At 60.3% G+C, this 20226-nt stretch overlaps 1 protein-coding gene across 2 annotated transcripts in view; it reads left to right on the top strand.

Annotated features, from left to right (window-relative positions):
* TPP1 (tripeptidyl peptidase 1) overlaps positions 1-20226 on the top strand; it is a 44527-nt gene that overhangs the window by 18195 nt on the left and 6106 nt on the right. For both annotated transcript variants that reach the window (XM_075917303.2, XM_075917304.2), the window contains exons 5-7: positions 2488-2609; positions 3168-3364; positions 10151-10349. In XM_075917303.2, the coding sequence (XP_075773418.2) occupies positions 2488-2609; positions 3168-3364; positions 10151-10349 (518 nt within the window). The remainder of the gene's footprint in view (positions 1-2487; positions 2610-3167; positions 3365-10150; positions 10350-20226) is intronic.

The raw sequence follows: 20226 nt of genomic DNA, 5'->3' as shown, positions 1-20226 counted from the left end.
TGATATGGTCTCCCACAATATTCTTCCCAGCAAGTTAAGGGATTGTGGATTGGATAAATGGACGGTAAGATGGATAGAAAGATGGCTAGAAGGCCGGGCCCAGCGGGTAGTGATCAACGGCTCGATGTCAGGATGGCGGTCGGTTTCTAGCAGAGTGCCCCAAGGTTCGGTTCTAGGACCAGTTTTGTTCAATATCTTTATTAATGACCTAAGGTGTTTGTTACACTTCAAAGGTGAAAGTGCTGAGTGGAGCCTGGGATTCCCAGCTGATCCCGGGCTCCACATGGCACTGCTTTGAAACGCCGCATGAAACCTGACGCCAGGCTCCCTGCAGTGTTTCAATGTGGCAGCGCTGCTCAGAGCCCGGGGTCAACGGGATTCCCAGCTGATCCTGGGCTACACACGGCACTGCTTTGAAACGCCGCATGAAAGCTGACGCCAGGCTCCCTGGCGCATTCCGGATATTCGTCTGCCAGGTTTTCCCTTCCGCCGCAGAAGGGGCAGGCGTCAGGGAGGGGGTGAACTGCACCAGGTACACGCCTGTGCTCACGGCTCCGTGAAGGAGCCACCAACTGATGTCCCCGATGGGCCATGGGATTAGGGTGGAATACATGCTGGCCCTTCGGGGTCCCCCACCCTCAACAGGTCTTAAGGAGTCCCACCACTTGGTGTTGGGGAGGGACACGAGGGTGAGGAAGTGTAATGTGTGGAGCACAAGTGTGTACAGGTGGTTTCTGGGCATGGTTTGGAAACAGACTAGCTGCAGATCCTGCAGCTGGCTGCTGGTCCAGGGCGGGGGAAGCCGGGGCGAGGGAGCCCATGGAACAGGGGCCCAAGAGAAAGGGCCTGAGGGCTTTCAGTGGGGGCGGGGTGGGGCGTCCCCCCTCGCAGGGATTGCTGCAGGAAGTCGAGAGCGGGCTGAGACAAAGCCACCTTCACCTCCTGGAGTAGGCGCAGAGAGGTTCAGGGAGTGGAGAGCCCCATGCGCTGAGCGAGCGCTCAGGGATCCACCCAGTCCCCCCATCGTAGTCCAAGATGTCTCTGACCTTGGAGGTCTCTGCCAGGATCAGCTGCCGGCGCACCGAGGGAGACTCCGCCACCTGCACGCACAAGGCTGGATTGTGGAGCTGGGGCTCCGTGAGGAGATCTCCTCCCTCGGTGGTCACAACAGACCTGGTCGCTGAGAACAGCTTCCAGGCCTGGAGGAGTTCCTGGTAGAATTCCGGCAACTCTGAGAGGTCTTACGGAAGACCCCTCGGGTGGATGAATAAGAGCTGCTGGTCGTGTCGGAGGGGGTGGAGGAAGGTGAGCACCAAAGTGCTCCATGCCAGACTACCTGCACCATAGAGGAGTCTCTGCAGGGCCTGGAGGCAGAAGGTCCAGACCTGGCTGCGCAGGCAGACCAGGCCCTCCAGGGGAAGACACAAGACCCCTGCAGAGACCCAGTGCATTCCTGGCCAGAAGAACTCCAGGGCTATCCTGTGGAGCCTGGCCCGGTGTGACAGACCGGGCCGAGTCTGGGCACAGCTGAGGGCATCTGCTCAGGGCGAATCCTCGGGGTTGGATGCCAGGCACCAATCAAGCTTCACCGGGTACTTAGAGCCCACTCGGTTAGTCTCATGTAGCATAGACACTAATTAACAATATTTTGTCTCCATTTTTTCCCTTCTCTATCCCTCCCCATCCCCTTTCTCTGCTATTTGTACCTTGGACCCCTTAGCTCCATTTATCTGGAGAAGTGGGTTGTGCCCACAAAAACTCATGATACCATCTACATTTTTGTTAGGCTGTTTGCTGTTTTTTAAGTTCTTTCAGTTACAGACTAACCCGGTTCCCCCTCCGGATCTTTGTAACTTTGGTGTGTGAACCAGGGCTGCGAGATGGTGGCCTCCAATGCCCGTCTCTAGTCCTCCATCTCTGCTCATGACATCAGCTGCTAAGGGGAGGAGGCCCAGGCTGTGCTGAGACAGAACCTTTGCTTTGAGTTCACTTTGCCTGTGAAGTTCGTAGTTTCCTTGCACTTTGCTCCTTTGTTTTCGTTTTGTAAAGTCCTGACTTTTCTGCACAAGAACTCGGGGCCTACCTTTCTGTGGTGAATGCACCTCTTGTTCTGCTCCCCTTGTGCTTGAGGGAGTGTGTGGGATGCTCCCTGTGGAGTAGCAGGGCTGTGCATAGCTCATTCTGGGAAATGACAGGCCTTCCAGGAGCTTGTGCGGAGCGGGACAGATGCACATTTCCAGGAGACAAGGCTGGGGCTGGGGGAAGTGAGTGCAAGTGCTGGCGGGCCAGAGGGGGAGGGGGCTGTCCTGATAGCAGAGCAGCATGACAGGCCCCAGGCTAGAGAATTAAGAGGACCCGGCCATTCAGGGGGCCAGTTTGTGTCCAGGGAGTGAGCGAGGCCATGCTAGGCCTGAGTTCCCAGGGATGAGAAGGGAGCTGCTCCCCCTCTGGTCCAGGCTGATGAGGTGCGTTGATTTTCTCTTGCAGCATGGCTGAGCGCCTCCTGCCAGGAGCCCAGTTCCATCGCTATGTGAGCGGCCAGCGTAGTGCTGTGCGCTCCCCGGTCCCCTACAGCCTCCCCGAGGAGCTGGCCGAGCATATCGACTTTGGTATGAGCTGCCCTGGGCCGGGGGGGAGGGCTGCATGTCCCCCACTGCTCCCAGCTAGCTCCTGCCGGTTTCAGCCGCTGCACCCTCTTCGTGCCCAGGCAGGGCCTGGGAGAAGCCTTGGCCCTCATGCTGCCAAGCGTGGGCCCCGCTGTCCCCAGCCGGTCCCAGGGTCTCTGCTCCGGCCATGTGGTGGGAACTGGCCGGGGGCCTAGCCCCTGCAAGGGATGGGGTGGTGTTACCTGCCGCTTCCATGCAGCCGGGAGGGCGGTGGGTTGAGGAGCAGCAGCTGCTCAGCACATACGCGAACACACCGGAGCATGTGGAGCAGGATGCTCCCCAGGAGCAATGCAGGGGCGGCGAGGAGATGTGCTTGTGGCCTCTCGTAACCAAGCGCCTTGTGTCTGCAGCACAGAGGCATTGCCCGTCCTGCAGTGCCTGGCCCATGCTGCACGAGCTTTCGCTGCTCCTATGGAGACCACAAAGGAGGAGGAGCTAGAACCCTCCCCCCGCCAGCGACAGGCGCTAACCCTGCACCCTTTGCTTTCTCCTTGGCACCAGTGGGGGGGCTGCATCGGTTCCCTGCGCAGAGCATGGTGGTGAACACCCCCTTGGGGAAGCAGGACATGGCAGCACGGGACCAGCACGGGAGGGCAGCGTTCCATCTGGGCGTCACGCCTGCTGTCATTCGCCAGAGATACAACCTGACGGAGCGGGACGTTGGAGCATCGCCCAATAACAGCCAGGCCTGTGCCCAGGTAGCTGCCTAACACCCCCCGTAAGAGCGCCAGGCCTGTGCCTCTGTACCCGTGGTAACACCCCCCGTAAGAGCACCCGGCCTGTGCCCAGGTAGCTGCGTAACACCCCCCGTAAGAGCGCCAGGCCTGTGCCTCTGTACCCGCGGTAACACCCCCCGTAACAGCACCCGGCCTGTGCCTCTGTACCCGCGGTAACACCCCCCGTAACAGCGCCAGGCCTGTGCCTCTGTACCCGCGGTAACACCCCCCGTAACAGCGCCAGGCCTGTGCCTCTGTACCCGCGGTAACACCCCCCGTAAGAGCACCCGGCCTGTGCCTCTGTACCCGCGGTAACACCCCCCGTAACAGCACCCGGCCTGTGCCTCTGTACCCGTGGTAACACCCCCCGTAAGAGCGCCAGGCCTGTGCCCAGGTAGCTGCGTAACACCCCCCGTAACAGCACCCGGCCTGTGCCTCTGTACCCGCGGTAACACCCCCCGTAAGAGCGCCAGGCCTGTGCCTCTATATCCGCGGTAACACCCCCCGTAACAGCACCTGGCCTGTGCCTCTGTACCCGCGGTAACACCCCCCCGTAACAGCGCCAGGCCTGTGCCTCTGTACCCGCGGTAACACCCCCCGTAACAGCGCCAGGCCTGTGCCTCTGTACCCGCGGTAACACCCCCCGTAAGAGCGCCAGGTCTGTGCCTCTGTACCCGCGGTAACACCCCCCGTAAGAGCACCCGCCCTGTGCCTCTGTACCCGCGGTAACACCCCCCGTAAGAGCACCCGGCCTGTGCCTCTGTACCCGCGGTAACACCCCCCGTAACAGCACCCGGCCTGTGCCTCTGTACCCGCGGTAACACCCCCCGTAAGAGCGCCAGGCCTGTGCCCAGGTAGCTGCGTAACACCCCCCGTAACAGCACCCGGCCTGTGCCTCTGTACCCGCGGTAACACCCCCCCGTAACAGCGCCAGGCCTGTGCCTCTGTACCCGCGGTAACACCCCCCGTAACAGCGCCAGGCCTGTGCCTCTGTACCCGCGGTAACACCCCCCGTAAGAGCGCCAGGCCTGTGCCTCTATATCTGCGGTAACACCCCCCGTAACAGCACCTGGCCTGTGCCTCTGTACCCGCGGTAACACCCCCCCGTAACAGCGCCAGGCCTGTGCCTCTGTACCCGCGGTAACACCCCCCGTAACAGCGCCAGGCCTGTGCCTCTGTACCCGTGGTAACACCCCCCGTAAGAGCGCCAGGCCTGTGCCTCTGTACCCACGGTAACACCCCCCGTAAGAGCGCCAGGCCTGTGCCTCTGTACCCGCGGTAACACCCCCCGTAAGAGCACCCGGCCTGTGCCTCTGTACCCGCGGTAACACCCCCCGTAACAGCACCAGGCCTGTGCCCAGGTAGCTGCGTAACACCCCCCGTAAGAGCGCCAGGCCTGTGCCTCTGTACCCGCGGTAACACCCCCAGTAACAGCACCCGGCCTGTGCCTCTGTACCCGCGGTAACACCCCCCGTAACAGCGCCAGGCCTGTGCCTCTGTACCCCTGGTAACACCCCCCGTAACAGCACCCGGCCCGTGCCTCTGTACCCGCGGTAACACCCCCCGTAACAGCGCCAGGCCTGTGCCTCTGTACCCGCGGTAACACCCCCCGTAACAGCGCCAGGCCTGTGCCCAGGTAGCTGCGTAACACCCCCCCGTAACAGCACCCGGCCTGTGCCTCTGTACCCGCGGTAACACCCCCCGTAACAGCACCCGGCCTGTGCCCCAGTACCTGTGGTTACACCCCTGTAACAGCACCTGGTCTGTGCCCCGGTACCCGCGGTAACACCCCCCGTAACAGCACCCGGCCTGTGCCTCGGTACCCGCGGTAACACCCCCCCGTAGCAGCCCAGGTAGCTGCGTAACACCCCCCCGTAACAGCGCCAGGCCTGTGCCCAGGTAGCTGCGTAACACCCCCCTGTAACAGCACCCGGCCTGTGCCTCTGTACCCGAGGTAACACCCCCCGTAACAGCACCCGGCCTGTGCCTCTGTACCTGCGGTAGCACCCCCCGTAACAGCACCTGGCCCGTGCCCAATTACCCATGGTTACACCCCTGTAACAGCACCTGGTCTGTGCCCCGGTACCCGCGGTAACACCCCCCGTAACAGCGCCAGGCCTGTGCCCCGGTACCTGTGGTTACACCCCTGTAACAGCGCCAGGCCTGTGCCTCGGTACCCGCGGTAACACCCCCCGTAACAGCACCCGGCCTGTGCCCCGGTATCCGTGGTTACACCCCTGTAACAGCACCTGGTCTGTGCCCCAGTACCTGTGGTTACACCCCTGTAACAGCGCCCTGCCTTGCCCCGGTACCTGTGGTTACACCCCTGTAACAGCGCCCTGCCTGTGCCCCGGTACCTGTGGTAACAGCCCCCGTAACAGCACCCGGCCTGTGCTCAGGTATGGAATCATAGACCATCATTGAATACTAGGACTGGAAGGCACCTCGAAAGTTCATCGAGTCCAGCTCCCTGCCTGCATGGCAGGTCCACACACTGTGTAGATCATCCCTGATAGATGTCTGTCTGACCTGCTCTTCAATATTTCCACAGATGGGGATTCCACAACCTCCCTAGGCAATTTATTCCAGTGTTTCACCGCCCTGACAGGCAGGAAGTTTTTCCTAATGTCCAACCTAAACCTTCCTTGCTGCAATTTAAGCCCATTGCTTCTTGTCCTGTCCCCAGAGGCCAAGGAGAACAAATTTCCCCCGTTCTCCCTGTGACACCCTTTTAAATACTTGAAAACCGCTATCATGTCCCCTCCCGGTCTTCTCTTTTCCAAACTAAACAAGCCCAATTTTTTCAGCCTTCCCCCCTAGCTCATGTTCTCTAGACCGTTCATCATTCTCATTGCTCTTCTCTGGACCCTCTCCAATTTCTCCACATCTGTCTTGAAATGCGGTGCCCAGAACTGGACACAATACTCCAATTGAGGCCTAACCAGCGCAGAGTAGAGCAGAAGAATGACTTCTCGTGACTTGTGTGGCAGACCGGGCCATGTCTGGGCACAGCTGAGGGCGTCCGCTCAGGGCGAATTGCTCAACTCCGGGTCTCCTTACAGCCCCCAGACTGGTGACCTCTCCAAACAGGCCACAAACCAGTCTCACAGAGTGCTCCAGCAGCCTGCCTGAAGCCTCCCGAGCGGAAACTTCTCCGACACCCCAGCAATATCCGTGCCTCAGATGGCCCCGGGCCTCATACACAGGTGGGGGGTCCTAGCACCCAATCCCACCTACCCCGAACATGTTCTGTCTGGTTCCAAGAAACCAGCCACAGATCCCTGGTCAATTTACCCTTTGGACCTTACCCACAAATCACGCTGGGCCAATCCTTTAGCATCTAACAACTAAAGATTTATTATCACAAGAAAGAAAAGCATGAGAGTGAGGTTGTTAAAGGAATAGTACGTTACATGCATCGAATATCCCAGTTCTCGATGCAGGCTCTAGCAGAGATGTTACAGCTGCTGGTTTAAAAGTTCTTGTTGCACATCCTAGGATCAGGATGGGTTCACAGGTCTTCCGGGCTCTTCGATCCCTGCAGTGCTGCCTCTGGGATGAAGTGCTGAGCTGAGAACAAAATGGCATCGACCACATGGCCTCTTTAGACCCCCTTCCTGGCCTCCTCTTGGCTGAAGCCGGTCACCTGGCCCTCAGCCTCTCTCTGCTGGCAGCTCTTAGGTGTCCGCCCTCATGCTTTAGGTGTGTCCTTGGCTCATCGAGTGCCATTGTCCCACAGGGCCTCGCTAATCAGCCTGTCCGTAGCAATGCTCAACCACATTCAGAGAAATATTCAGCTTTCACACAGATTACAGATTCTTACCTACACACACAGACATTATACACTCACATAAATAGCGTACACAGGATCAGCAAACAATAAGCTCCCATTCAGTACCCCACATGGCCCCCTTTTATACCATTGTTGGGGCCAGCACCCCCATCTATGGGTGCAGCCATGATCTGGCTGCTTCCCTCAAATTCCAGTAACGTGACAACTTGCTCACAACATACCTATTAATGCATCCCAGAACCATGTTTGCTTCTTTTGCAACAGCGTCACACTGCTGACTCATATTCAGCTTGTGGTCCACTATAACCCCTAGATCCCTTTCTGCAGGACTCCTTCCTAGACAGTCGCTTCCAATTCTGTGTGTGGGAAACGGATTGTTCCTTCCTAAGTGGAGCACTTTGCATTTATCTTTTTTAAACTTCATTCTATTTACCTCAGACCATTTCTCCAGTTTGTCCAGATCATTTTGAATTATGACCCTATCCTCCAGATTAGTCGCAACCCCTCCCAGCTTGGTATCATCTGCAGACTTAATAAGTGTACTCACTATGCCAATATCTAAATTGTTGATGGAGATATTGAATAGAACTGGTCCTAGAACAGACCCCTGCAGAACCCCACTTGTTATGCCCTTCCAGCAGGATTGTGAACTGTTGATAACTACTCTCTGAGAAGGGTTATCCAGCCAGTTATGCATCCACCTTATAGTAGCCCCATCTAAGTTGTATGTGCCCAGTATGTTGATAAGAAGATCTTATGAGACCATATCAAATGCCTTATTAACAGGGCTCGCCGAACGGCGGCAAGACCCACTCGCCAGCCGCGCGGTTCTGTGCTCTGCTCATGCGCAGATTGCTCTGCGCCGGCTCTTCCAGGGTGTAATCTACTCACCATGGGCGAGTATATTACACTATTTGTCGAGCACTGCTTATTAAAGTCTAGGTATCCCACATCCACCGCTTCTCCCTTATCCACAAGACTCGTTGTCCTATCAAAGAAAGCTATCAGATTGGTCTGACATGATTTGTTCTTTACAAACCCATGCTGGCTGTTCCCTATCACCTTATTATCTTCCAGGTGTTTGCAGATGAATTTCTTAATTACCTGCTCCATTATCTTTCCTGGCACAGAAGTTAAACTGACTGGTCTGTAGATTCCTGTGTTGTTCTTATTTCCCTTTGTACAAATAGGCACTCTGTTTGCCCTTTTCCAGTCTTCTGGAATCTCTCCCAACTTCCATGATTTTCCAAAAATGATAGCTAAAGGTTCAGATCCCTCCTCTGTCAGCTCCTTGAGTATTCTAGGATGCATTTCATCAGGCCCTGGTGACTTGCCGACATCTAACTTTTCTAAGTAATTTTTAACTTGTACTTTTTTAATTTTATCTTCTAAACCTACCCCCTTCCCACTAGCATTCTCTGTGATAGGCATTCCTTCTTCAGACTTCTTGGTGAAGACCGAAAGAAAGAAGTCATTGAGCAACTCTGCCATTTCCAAGTTTCCTGTTATTGTTTCTCTCTTTTCACGGAGAAATGGGCCTACCCTGTCCTTGGTCTTCCTTTTGCTTGTAATATATTTATAGAATGTCGTCTTGTTACCCTGTATGTCTCTAGCTAGATTAAGATCATTTTGTGCCTTTGCCTTCCTAATGTTGACCCTGCATTCCTGTGTTGTTTGCTTATATTCATCCTTTGTAATTTATCCTAGTTTCCTCATTTTATATTACTCCTTTGTGATGTTTAGATCATGCAAGATCTCCTGGTTAAGCCAAGGCGGCCTATTGCCATAATTTCTATCTTTCCTATGCAGCGGAATAGCTTGCTTTTGGGCCCTTAAGAATGTCCCTTTGAAAAACTGCCAACTCTCTTCAGTTGTTTTTTCTCTGAGGGTACGTCTAGACTACAGGGTTTTGTCGACGGAAGTTTTGTCGACAGATACTGTCGACAAAACTTCTGTCGACATAGAGCGTCTAGACACATTCAGTTCTGTCGACAAAGCAAGCTGCTTTGTTGACAAAACCCTGTAGTCTAGACGCAACCCTACAGGCAATAACACCTTCTGTCGACAGAACTCTGTCGACAGAAGGCGTTATGCCTCGTAAAATGAGGTTTACCAGCGTCGACAAAACTGCTGAGTTCTGTCAACGTTATGTCGACAGAACTCAGCGGTAGTGTAGACGCAGGTTTAGTTTTGTCGACAAAAGTCCACTTTTGTCGACAAAACTCAGTAGTCTAGACACACCCTGAGTCTTGCTTCCCATGGGACCTTCCCTACCAGCTCTCTGAGCTTACCAAAATCTGCCTTCCTGAAATCCACTGTCTCTATTTTGCTGTTCTCCCTTCTACCATTCCTTAGAATCATGAACTCTGTGATTTCATGATCACTTTCACCCAAGCCGCCTTCCAGTTTCAAATTCTCAACCTGCTCCTTCCTATTTGTTAAAATCAAATCTAGAACAGGTTCCCCCCAAGTACCTTTCTAAACCTTGTGAATTAAAAAGTGGTCTCCAATGCAGTCCAAGAACTTGTTGGATAGCCTGTGCCCTGCTGTGTTAGTTTCCCAACATATGTCTGGATAGCTGACTTCCTCCATCCCCACCCAATCTTGGGCTTTGGATGATTGTTTGTTGTTTAAAAAAAGCCTCATCCACCTCTTCCACCTGGGTAGGTGGCCTGTAGTAGACATCACCCTTGTTTTCTATCCCTTTGAACCTAACCCAGCAACTCTCAACGTGTCCCTCTCCAACATCCATCTCCACCTCAGTCTGTGGTTATATCCGCCCCGTAACAGTGTCTGGTCTGTGCCCATGTACCCAGGGTTACACACGTCGCATAAGAGTGCCTGGCCTGTGTGAAGCAGGCTTAGGGACAGCCTGTGGGATCCCTGCAGGGCTTGTGCTCGCTTCTGGCCTGTATCCAGGTCTGGGAGTCCAGGCAGAGTGCAGAACATTACAGCCTCGCTTCTTGTCCCCACAGTTCCTAGAGCAGTATTTTCACCCTGCGGACCTGGCTGAGTTCATGCAGCTCTTCGCAAGGAGCTTTGGGCACCGCTCCCAGGTGGACCAGGTGGTCGGGCACCAAGGGTCGGGAAAGGCGGGGCTAGAGGCCAGTCTGGATGTGGAGTACATCATGAGCTCAGGTGCCAACATCTCCACCTGGGTCTTCAGCAATGCAGGTATTCTCCCCACCCCGATATAGGCCTTCCCGTGTCCCCCTGACCCTCCTCACACAGCTGGTATCCCCACCCGATATAGGCCTGCCCCTGTGTCCCCCTGACCCTCCTCTCACAGCCGGTACCCCCTCCGGTATAGGCCTGCCCCTGTATCCCCCTGACCCTCCTCACACAGCCAGGATCCCCCCCCCCGATATAGGCCTGCCCGTGTCCCCCTGACCCTCCTCTCACAGCCGGTATCCCCCCCCCCCCCCGGTATAGGCCTGCCCCTGTGTCCCCTGGACCCTCCTCACACAGCCAGTATCCCCCCTCCCCCGATATAGGCCTGCCCGTGTCCCCCTGACCCTCCTCTCACAGCCGGTATCCCCGTCCGGTATAGGCCTGCCCCTGTCCCCCTGACCCTCCTCACACAGCCGGTATCCCCGTCCGGTATAGGCCTGCCCCTGTGTCCCCCCCCCCCACACAGCCAGTATCCCCCCCCCCCCGATATAGGCCTGCCCGTGTCCCCCTGACCCTCCTCTCAAGCCGGTATCCTCCCCTCCCCCGATATAGGCCTGCCCGTGTCCCCCTGACCCTCCTCACACAGCCGGTATCCCCGTCCGGTATAGGCCTGCCCGTGTCCCCCTGACCCTCCTCACACAGCCGGTATCCCCGTCCGGTATAGGCCTGCCCGTGTCCCCCTGACCCTCCTCACGCAGACGGTATCCCCGTCCGATATAGGCCTGCCCCTGTGTCCCCCTAACCCTCCTCACGCAGCCGGTATCCCCGTCCGATATAGGCCTGCCCCTGTGTCTCCCTGACCCTCCTCACGCAGCCGGTATCCCCACCCGGTATAGGCCTGCCCCTGTGTCCCCCTAACCCTCCTCACGCAGCCGGTATCCCCACCCGGTATAGGCCTGCCCCTGTGTCCCCCTGACCCTCCTCACGCAGCCGGTATCCCCGTCCGGTATAGGCCTGCCCCTGTGTCCCCCTGACCCTCCTCACGCAGCCGGTATCCCCACCCGGTATAGGCCTGCCCCTGTGTCCCCCTGACCCTCCTCACACAGCCGGTATCCCCGTCCGGTATAGGCCTGCCCCTGTGTCCCCCTGACCCTCCTCACGCAGCCGGTATCCCCATCCGGTATAGGCCTGCCCGTGTCCCCCTGACCCTCCTCTCACAACCGGTATCCCCACCTGGTATAGGCCTGCCCCTGTGTCCCCCTGACCCTCCTCACACAGCCGGTATCCCCGTCCGGTATAGGCCTGCCCCTGTGTCCCCCTGACCCTCCTCACACAGCCGGTATAGGCCTGCCCGTGTCCCCCTGACCCTCCTCACGCAGCCGGTATCCCCACCCGGTAGAGGCCTGTCCTTGTGTCCCCCTGACCCTCCTCACGCAGCCGGTATCCCCACCCGGTATAGGCCTGCCCCTGTGTCCCCCTGACCCTCCTCTCACAGCCGGTATCCCCGTCTGGTATAGGCCTGCCCGTGTCCCCCTGACCCTCCTCACGCAGCCGGTATCCCCGTCCGATATAGGCCTGCCCCTGTGTCTCCCTGACCCTCCTCACGCAGCTGGTATCCCCACCCGGTATAGGCCTGCCCCTGTGTCCCCCTGACCCTCCTCACGCAGCCGGTATCCCCATCCGGTATAGGCCTGCCCGTGTCCCCCTGAGCCTCCTCACACAGCCGGTATCCCCACCCGGTATAGGCCTGCCCGTGTCCCCCTGACCCTCCTCACACAGCCGGTATCCCCACCCGGTATAGGCCTGCCCCTCTGTCCCCCTGACCCTCCTCACGCAGCCGGTATCCCCACCCGGTATAGGCCTGCCCCTGTGTCCCCCTGACCCTCCTCACACAGCCGGTATCCCCGTCCGGTATAGGCCTGCCCCTGTGTCCCCCTGACCCTCCTCACGCAGCCGGTATCCCCATCCGGTATAGGCCTGCCCGTGTCCCCCTGACCCTCCTCACACAGCCGGTATCCCCGTCCGGTATAGGCCTGCCCCTGTGTCCCCCTGACCCTCCTCACACAGCCGGTATCCCCGTCCGGTATAGGCCTGCCCGTGTCCCCCTGACCCTCCTCACACAGCCGGTATCCCCACCCGGTATATGCCTGCCCGTGTCCCCCTGACCCTCCTCACGCAGCCGGTATCCCCACCCGGTAGAGGCCTGTCCTTGTGTCCCCCTGACCCTCCTCACGCAGCCGGTATCCCCACCCGGTATAGGCCTGCCCCTGTGTCCCCCTGACCCTCCTCTCACAGCCGGTATCCCCGTCTGGTATAGGCCTGCCCGTGTCCCCCTGACCCTCCTCACGCAGCCGGTATCCCCGTCCGATATAGGCCTGCCCCTGTGTCTCCCTGACCCTCCTCACGCAGCTGGTATCCCCATCCGGTATAGGCCTGCCCGTGTCCCCCTGAGCCTCCTCACACAGCCGGTATCCCCACCCGGTATAGGCCTGCCCCTCTGTCCCCCTGACCCTCCTCACGCAGCCGGTATCCCCACCCGGTAGAGGCCTGCCCCTGTGTCCCCCTGACCCTCCTCACGCAGCCGGTATCCCCATCCGGTATAGGCCTGCCCGTGTCCCCCTGACCCTCCTCTCACAGCCGGTATCCCCGTCCGGTATAGGCCTGCCCCTGTGTCCCCCTGACCCTCCTCACACAGCTGGTATCCCCATCCGGTATAGGCCTGCCCCTGTGTCCCCCTGACCCTCCTCACACAGCCAGTATCCCCACCCGGTATAGGCCTGCCCGTGTCCCCCTGACCCTTCTCACGCAGCCGGTATCCCCACCCGGTATAGGCCTGCCCGTGTCCCCCTGACCCTCCTCACGCAGCCGGTATCCCCACCCGGTAGAGGCCTGCCCGTGTCCCCCTGACCCTCCTCACACAGCCGGTATCCCCACCCGGTATAGGCCTGCCCCTGTGTCTCCCTGACCCTCCTCACGCAGCCGGTATCCCCACCCGGTATAGGCCTGCCCCTGTTTCCCCCTGACCCTCCTCACGCAGCCGGTATCCCCACCCGGTATAGGCCTGCCCGTGTCCCCCTGACCCTTCTCACGCAGCCGGTATCCCCACCCGGTATAGGCCTGCCCGTGTCCCCCTGACCCTCCTCACGCAGCCGGTATCCCCACCCGGTAGAGGCCTGCCCGTGTCCCCCTGACCCTCCTCTCACAGCCGGTATCCCCACCCGATATAGGCCTGCCCCTGTGTCTCCCTGACCCTCCTCACGCAGCTGGTATCCCCACCCGGTATAGGCCTGCCCCTGTGTCCCCCTGACCCTCCTCACGCAGCCGGTATCCCCACCCGGTAGAGGCCTGCCCGTGTCCCCCTGACCCTCCTCACGCAGCCGGTATCCCCGTCCGATATAGGCCTGCCCCTGTGTCTCCCTGACCCTCCTCACGCAGCTGGTATCCCCACCCGGTATAGGCCTGCCCCTGTGTCCCCCTGACCCTCCTCACGCAGCCGGTATCCCCACCCGGTATAGGCCTGCCCGTGTCCCCCTGACCCTCCTCACGCAGCCGGTATCCCCGTCCGGTATAGGCCTGCCCGTGTGTCTCCCTGACCCTCCTCACGCAGCCGGTATCCCCACCCGGTATAGGCCTGTCCCTGTGTCCCCCTGACCCTCCTCACACAGCCGGTATCCCCGTCCGGTATAGGCCTGCCCGTGTCCCCCTGACCCTTCTCACGCAGCCGGTATCCCCACCTGGTATAGGCCTGCCCGTGTCCCCCTAACCCTCCTCACACAGCCGGTATCCCCACCCGGTATAGGCCTGCCCGTGTCCCCCTGACCCTCCTCACGCAGCCGGTATCCCCGTCCGATGTAGGCCTGCCCCTGTGTCTCCCTGACCCTCCTCACGCAGCCGGTATCCCCACCCGGTATAGGCCTGCCCGTGTCCCCCTGACCCTCCTCACGCAGCCGGTATCCCCACCCGGTATAGGCCTGCCCGTGTCCCCCTGACCCTCCTCACGCAGACGGTATCCCCACCCGGTATAGGCCTGCCCGTGTCCCCCTGACCCTCCTCACGCAGCCGGTATCCCCGTCCGATATAGGCCTGCCCCTGTGTCCCCCTGACCCTCCTCACGCAGCCGGTATCCCCACCCGGTATAGGCCTGCCCGTGTCCCCCTGACCCTTCTCACGCAGCCGGTATCCCCACCCGGTATAGGCCTGCCCGTGTCCCCCTGACCCTCCTCACGCAGACGGTATCCCCACCCGGTATAGGCCTGCCCGTGTCCCCCTGACCCTCCTCACGCAGCCGGTATCCCCGTCCGATATAGGCCTGCCCCTGTGTCTCCCTGACCCTCCTCACGCAGCTGGTATCCCCATCCGGTATAGGCCTGCCCGTGTCCCCCTGACCCTCCTCACACAGCCGGTATCCCCACCCGGTATAGGCCTGCCCGTGTCCCCCTGACCCTCCTCACGCAGCCGGTATCCCCACCCGGTAGAGGCCTGTCCTTGTGTCCCCCTGACCCTCCTCACGCAGCCGGTATCCCCACCCGGTATAGGCCTGCCCCTGTGTCCCCCTGACCCTCCTCTCACAGCCGGTATCCCCGTCTGGTATAGGCCTGCCCGTGTCCCCCTGACCCTCCTCACGCAGCCGGTATCCCCACCCGGTAGAGGCCTGCCCCTGTGTCCTCCTGACCCTCCTCACGCAGCCGGTATCCCCATCCGGTATAGGCCTGCCCGTGTCCCCCTGACCCTCCTCACACAGCCGGTATCCCCGTCCGGTATAGGCCTGCCCCTGTGTCCCCCTGACCCTCCTCACACAGCCGGTATCCCCACCCGGTAGAGGCCTGCCCGTGTCCCCCTGACCCTCCTCTCACAGCCGGTATCCCCACCCGATATAGGCCTGCCCCTGTGTCTCCCTGACCCTCCTCACGCAGCCGGTATCCCCACCCGGTATAGGCCTGCCCCTGTGTCCCCCTGACCCTCCTCACACAGCCGGTATCCCCACCCGGTATAGGCCTGCCCGTGTCCCCCTGACCCTTCTCACGCAGCCGGTATCCCCACCCGGTATAGGCCTGCCCGTGTCCCCCTGACCCTCCTCACGCAGCCGGTATCCCCACCCGGTAGAGGCCTGCCCGTGTCCCCCTGACCCTCCTCACACAGCCGGTATCCCCACCCGGTATAGGCCTGCCCCTGTGTCTCCCTGACCCTCCTCACGCAGCCGGTATCCCCACCCGGTATAGGCCTGCCCCTGTTTCCCCCTGACCCTCCTCACGCAGCCGGTATCCCCACCCGGTATAGGCCTGCCCCTGTTTCCCCCTGACCCTCCTCACGCAGCCGGTATCCCCACCCGGTATAGGCCTGCCCGTGTCCCCCTGACCCTTCTCACGCAGCCGGTATCCCCACCCGGTATAGGCCTGCCCGTGTCCCCCTGACCCTCCTCACGCAGCCGGTATCCCCACCCGGTATAGGCCTGCCCGTGTCCCCCTGACCCTTCTCACGCAGCCGGTATCCCCACCCGGTATAGGCCTGCCCGTGTCCCCCTGACCCTCCTCTCACAGCCGGTATCCCCACCCGATATAGGCCTGCCCGTGTCCCCCTGACCCTCCTCACGCAGCCGGTATCCCCGTCCGATATAGGCCTGGCCCTGTGTCTCCCTGACCCTCCTCACGCAGCTGGTATCCCCACCCGGTATAGGCCTGCCCCTGTGTCCCCCTGACCCTCCTCACGCAGCCGGTATCCCCACCCGGTATAGGCCTGCCCGTGTCCCCCTGACCCTCCTCACGCAGCCGGTATCCCCGTCCGGTATAGGCCTGCCCGTGTCCCCCTGACCCTTCTCACGCAGCCGGTATCCCCACCTGGTATAGGCCTGCCCGTGTCCCCCTAACCCTCCTCACACAGCCGGTATCCCCACCCGGTATAGGCCTGCCCGTGTCCCCCTGACCCTCCTCACGCAGCCGGTATCCCCGTCCGATGTAGGCCTGCCCCTGTGTCTCCCTGACCCTCCTCACGCAGCCGGTATCCCCACCCGGTATAGGCCTGCCCGTGTCCCCCTGACCCTCCTCACGCAGCCGGTATCCCCACCCGGTATAGGCCTGCCCGTGTCCCCCTGACCCTCCTCACGCAGACGGTATCCCCACCCGGTATAGGCCTGCCCGTGTCCCCCTGACCCTCCTCACGCAGCCGGTATCCCCGTCCGATATAGGCCTGCCCCTGTGTCCCCCTGACCCTCCTCACGCAGCCGGTATCCCCACCCGGTATAGGCCTGCCCGTGTCCCCCTGACCCTTCTCACGCAGCCGGTATCCCCACCCGGTATAGGCCTGCCCCTGTGTCTCCCTGACCCTCCTCACGCAGCCGGTATCCCCACCCGGTATAGGCCTGCCCCTGTGTCCCCCTGACCCTCCTCACACAGCCGGTATCGCCACCCGGTATAGGCCTGCCCCTGTATCCCGCTGACCCTCCTCACACAGCCGGTATCCCCGTCCGGTATAGGCCTGTCCGTGTCCCCCTGACCCTCCTCACGCAGCCGGTATCCCCGTCCGGTATATGTCTGCCCCTGTGTCCCCCTGACCCTCCTCACGCAGCCGGTATCCCCACCCGGTATAGGCCTGTCCTTGTGTCCCCCTGACCCTCCTCATGTAGCCGGTATCCCCACCCGGTATAGGCCTGCCCCTGTGTCCCCCTGACCCTCCTCACACAGCCGGTATCGCCACCCGGTATAGGCCTGCCCCTGTGTCCCCCTGACCCTCCTCACGCAGCCGGTATCCCCACCCGGTATAGGCCTGTCCGTGTCCCCCTGACCCTCCTCACACAGCCGGTATCCCCGTCCGGTATAGGCCTGCCCCTGTGTCCCCCTGACCCTCCTCACACAGCCGGTATCGCCACCCGGTATAGGCCTGCCCCTGTGTCCCCCTGACCCTCCTCACACAGCCGGTATCCCCACCCGGTATAGGCCTGTCCGTGTCCCCCTGACCCTCCTCACACAGCCGGTATCCCCACCCGGTATAGGCCTGTCCGTGTCCCCCTGACCCTCCTCACGCAGCTGGTATCCCCACCCGGTATAGGCCTGCCCCTGTGTCCCTCTGACCCTCCTCACACAGCCGGTATCCCCGTCCGGTATAGGCCTGTCCCTCTGTCCCTCTAACCCTCCTCTCACAGCCGGTATCCCCGTCCGGTATAGGCCTGCCCGTGTCCCCCTGACCCTCCTCACGCAGCTGGTATCCCCACCCGGTATAGGCCTGCCCCTGTGTCCCCCTGACCCTCCTCACACAGCCGGTATCCCCACCCGGTATAGGCCTGCCCGTGTCCCCCTGACCCTCCTCACGCAGCCGGTATCCCCACCCGGTATAGGCCTGCCCCTGTGTCCCCCTGACCCTCCTCTCACAGCCGGTATCCCCACCCGGTATAGGCCTGCCCCTGTGTCCCCCTGACCCTCCTCTCACAGCCGGTATCCCCACCCGGTATAGGCCTGCCCCTGTGTCCCCCTGACTCTCCTCACGCAGACGGTATTCCCGTCCGATATAGGCCTGCCCCTGTGTCCCCCTGACCCTCCTCACACAGCCGGTATCCCCACCCGGTATAGGCCTGCCCCTGTGTCCCCCTGACCCTCCTCTCACAGCCGGTATCCCCGTCTGGTATAGGCCTGGCTCTGTGTCCCCCTGACCCTCCTCACACAGCTGGTATCCCCACCCGGTATAGGCCTGCCCCTCTGTCCCCCTGACCCTCCTCACGCAGCCGGTATCCCCACCCGGTATAGGCCTGCCCCTGTGTCCCCCTGACCCTCCTCACACAGCCGGTATCCCCGTCCGGTATAGGCCTGCCCCTGTGTCCCCCTGACCCTCCTCACACAGCCGGTATTCCCGTCCGGTATAGGCCTGCCCCTGTGTCCCCCTGACCCTCCTCACACAGCTGGTATCCCCACCCGATATAGGCCTGTCCCTCTGTCCCTCTGACCCTCCTCACACAGCAGATATCCCCATCCGATATAGGCCTGACCCTCCTCTCACAGCCGGTATCCCCATCCCTGACGTTGGCCAGGCCAGGCGCCTCCCCAAAGTGGTCCCAGTCTCTCCAGCCCTCGCCATTGCATTTAATCCCCTCTGCTCCCTCACTTGGTGGCTCTGGGGGCAGTTGGTTCCATCTCCCTTGTGCCACAGGGATGGAAGTGGATCTCTCAGACCCAGGCGACGTATTCATGCTGCAAGAGGCCTTTCCCAGCTCAGGACAGCCAGAAAAGGCAGCGCCAGGCTGACCGGGCTGCTCTCCCCACAGCAGACAGGGACAGCCGGGCTAGCAAGATCCAAGCTGGCTCCCATCTTGGGGACGTACTTTTTCATGCTCAGGACAGTGGAGGAGGGGAGAAGTCGTTGGGGTCCGTCAGGAGCACAGAGCTGTGAGGAGCTGGGGAGAGATTGGACCTGCCAGGGGGATGGGCAGTGCCATGGCAGCTGGAATCCCATGTCAGTAAATACAAAGTAGTGATGGTGGGGGGTGCGCCTGCCCTGACAGGGCCCTCATTGCCCCCTCCAGCTCAGGGAAAGGGCCAGGACTCCCCGGAGGGGCAGAAACTCCAGCAAGGTGTCCCCAGGAGCTGAGTGCACAGTGCAGAGCTGTGTGGCCTCGTGGATACTGCAGGGCTGGCCCCATCGGGCCCAGGTGCAGCACTCAGGCCTGTGTGAGTTCATGGGGCTGGCGCTGCCTCCCGAGGTACCTCACAGAGGTAAGTTGGCAGCTAGCGCGCTCTGTGTGCTTTGGAGGAGAGCACTCGGCGTCAGCAGATCACTCTACGCTGCGGCGCGGCCCGGCCCACAGGCCAGTGGCGTAGCGAGGGAGGCTGGGGAGGTGCCAATTTAGTCCCCCTGTCATCCCTCGGCTTGCCTGCTTCTCCTCCCTCCCCCCTGCCGCCACCGGCTGGAGCCTCCTCCCTGCCTCTCCGCCCCCAGCCCGACCCTCCTCCATCTCCGCCAGCAGGTTAGTGCATGCGGGAGCCTGGCCCCAAACTAGAGGGGGTGGTGGAAGATGCAGTACAAGCTCCCTCCCTACTCCCAGGGTCAGACTCAGCCATGCCCCAGGTTTGGGGCCCCACTGCGCGGCAGCAGCGGGGGGGGGGGGGGAGCGCAAATTTTGGCTTTGCCCCCAGGCACATAACACCCTCGCTACGCTGCTGCGCCAGGCTCAGAGAGAGGCGCAGAACTCCACTGCAGAGTGATTAATAGGCTAGAACGCCTGAGGAGCTGTGTGGATCATCTTGTGTGCCCTAAACCGGCCAGAGAACCTCTTCCACTCCTGTCTGAACAAGAGCCACCGGTCACTGAGTTAAAATTGCCACAGACTGGAGAATCCACCATAGACCTTAGAATCACAGAGCACTGGGACTGGAAGGGACCTCGAGAGTCATCGGGTCCAGTCCCCTGCCCTCACGGCAGGACCAAATACTGTCTAGACCGTCCCTGCTAGACATTTATCTAACCTACTCTTCAATATCTCCAGAGATGGGGATTCCACAACCTCCCTGGGCAATTTATTCCAGTGTTTGACTACCCTGACAGTTAGAAACTTTTTCTTAATGTCCAACCTTAGTAGTTTGTTCCACAAAGTTATTGTGGGTTTTTTTCATTGCACCTTATTTCCAGTGTAAATTTCTCACTTCAGCTTCCAACCACGGGTTCTTCTCTTTCCCTGCTAGACTACAAAGTCCATTCTGAAAATTGTTCCCTATGTAGGTGCTGATAGACTGTGCTCAGATCAGCGCTCCTCCTTCTCTTTGGCATCTCTACATAGCCAATTAGTGCGCAAGAAGCCACGGTGTGACTCTCCAGTAGAGCAGCGTGTCATGTGGCCCTGCTAGGTACCCAGATGGTTCTGTCCTGCACGTTGATGGACAGCCGTGTACAGGGCAATGTACTAGGACCTTGGCATTTGCTGTAGCAAGGTCCACGTGGCAAGTGAATTTGCAGTATGGAT

The sequence above is a fragment of the Pelodiscus sinensis genome, chromosome 1, assembly GCF_052426305.1.
Source record: "Pelodiscus sinensis isolate ZL-2025 chromosome 1, ASM5242630v1, whole genome shotgun sequence".
Classification (NCBI taxonomy): Eukaryota; Metazoa; Chordata; order Testudines; family Trionychidae; genus Pelodiscus; species Pelodiscus sinensis.
This window is presented reverse-complemented; position numbering and strand designations above follow the sequence as displayed.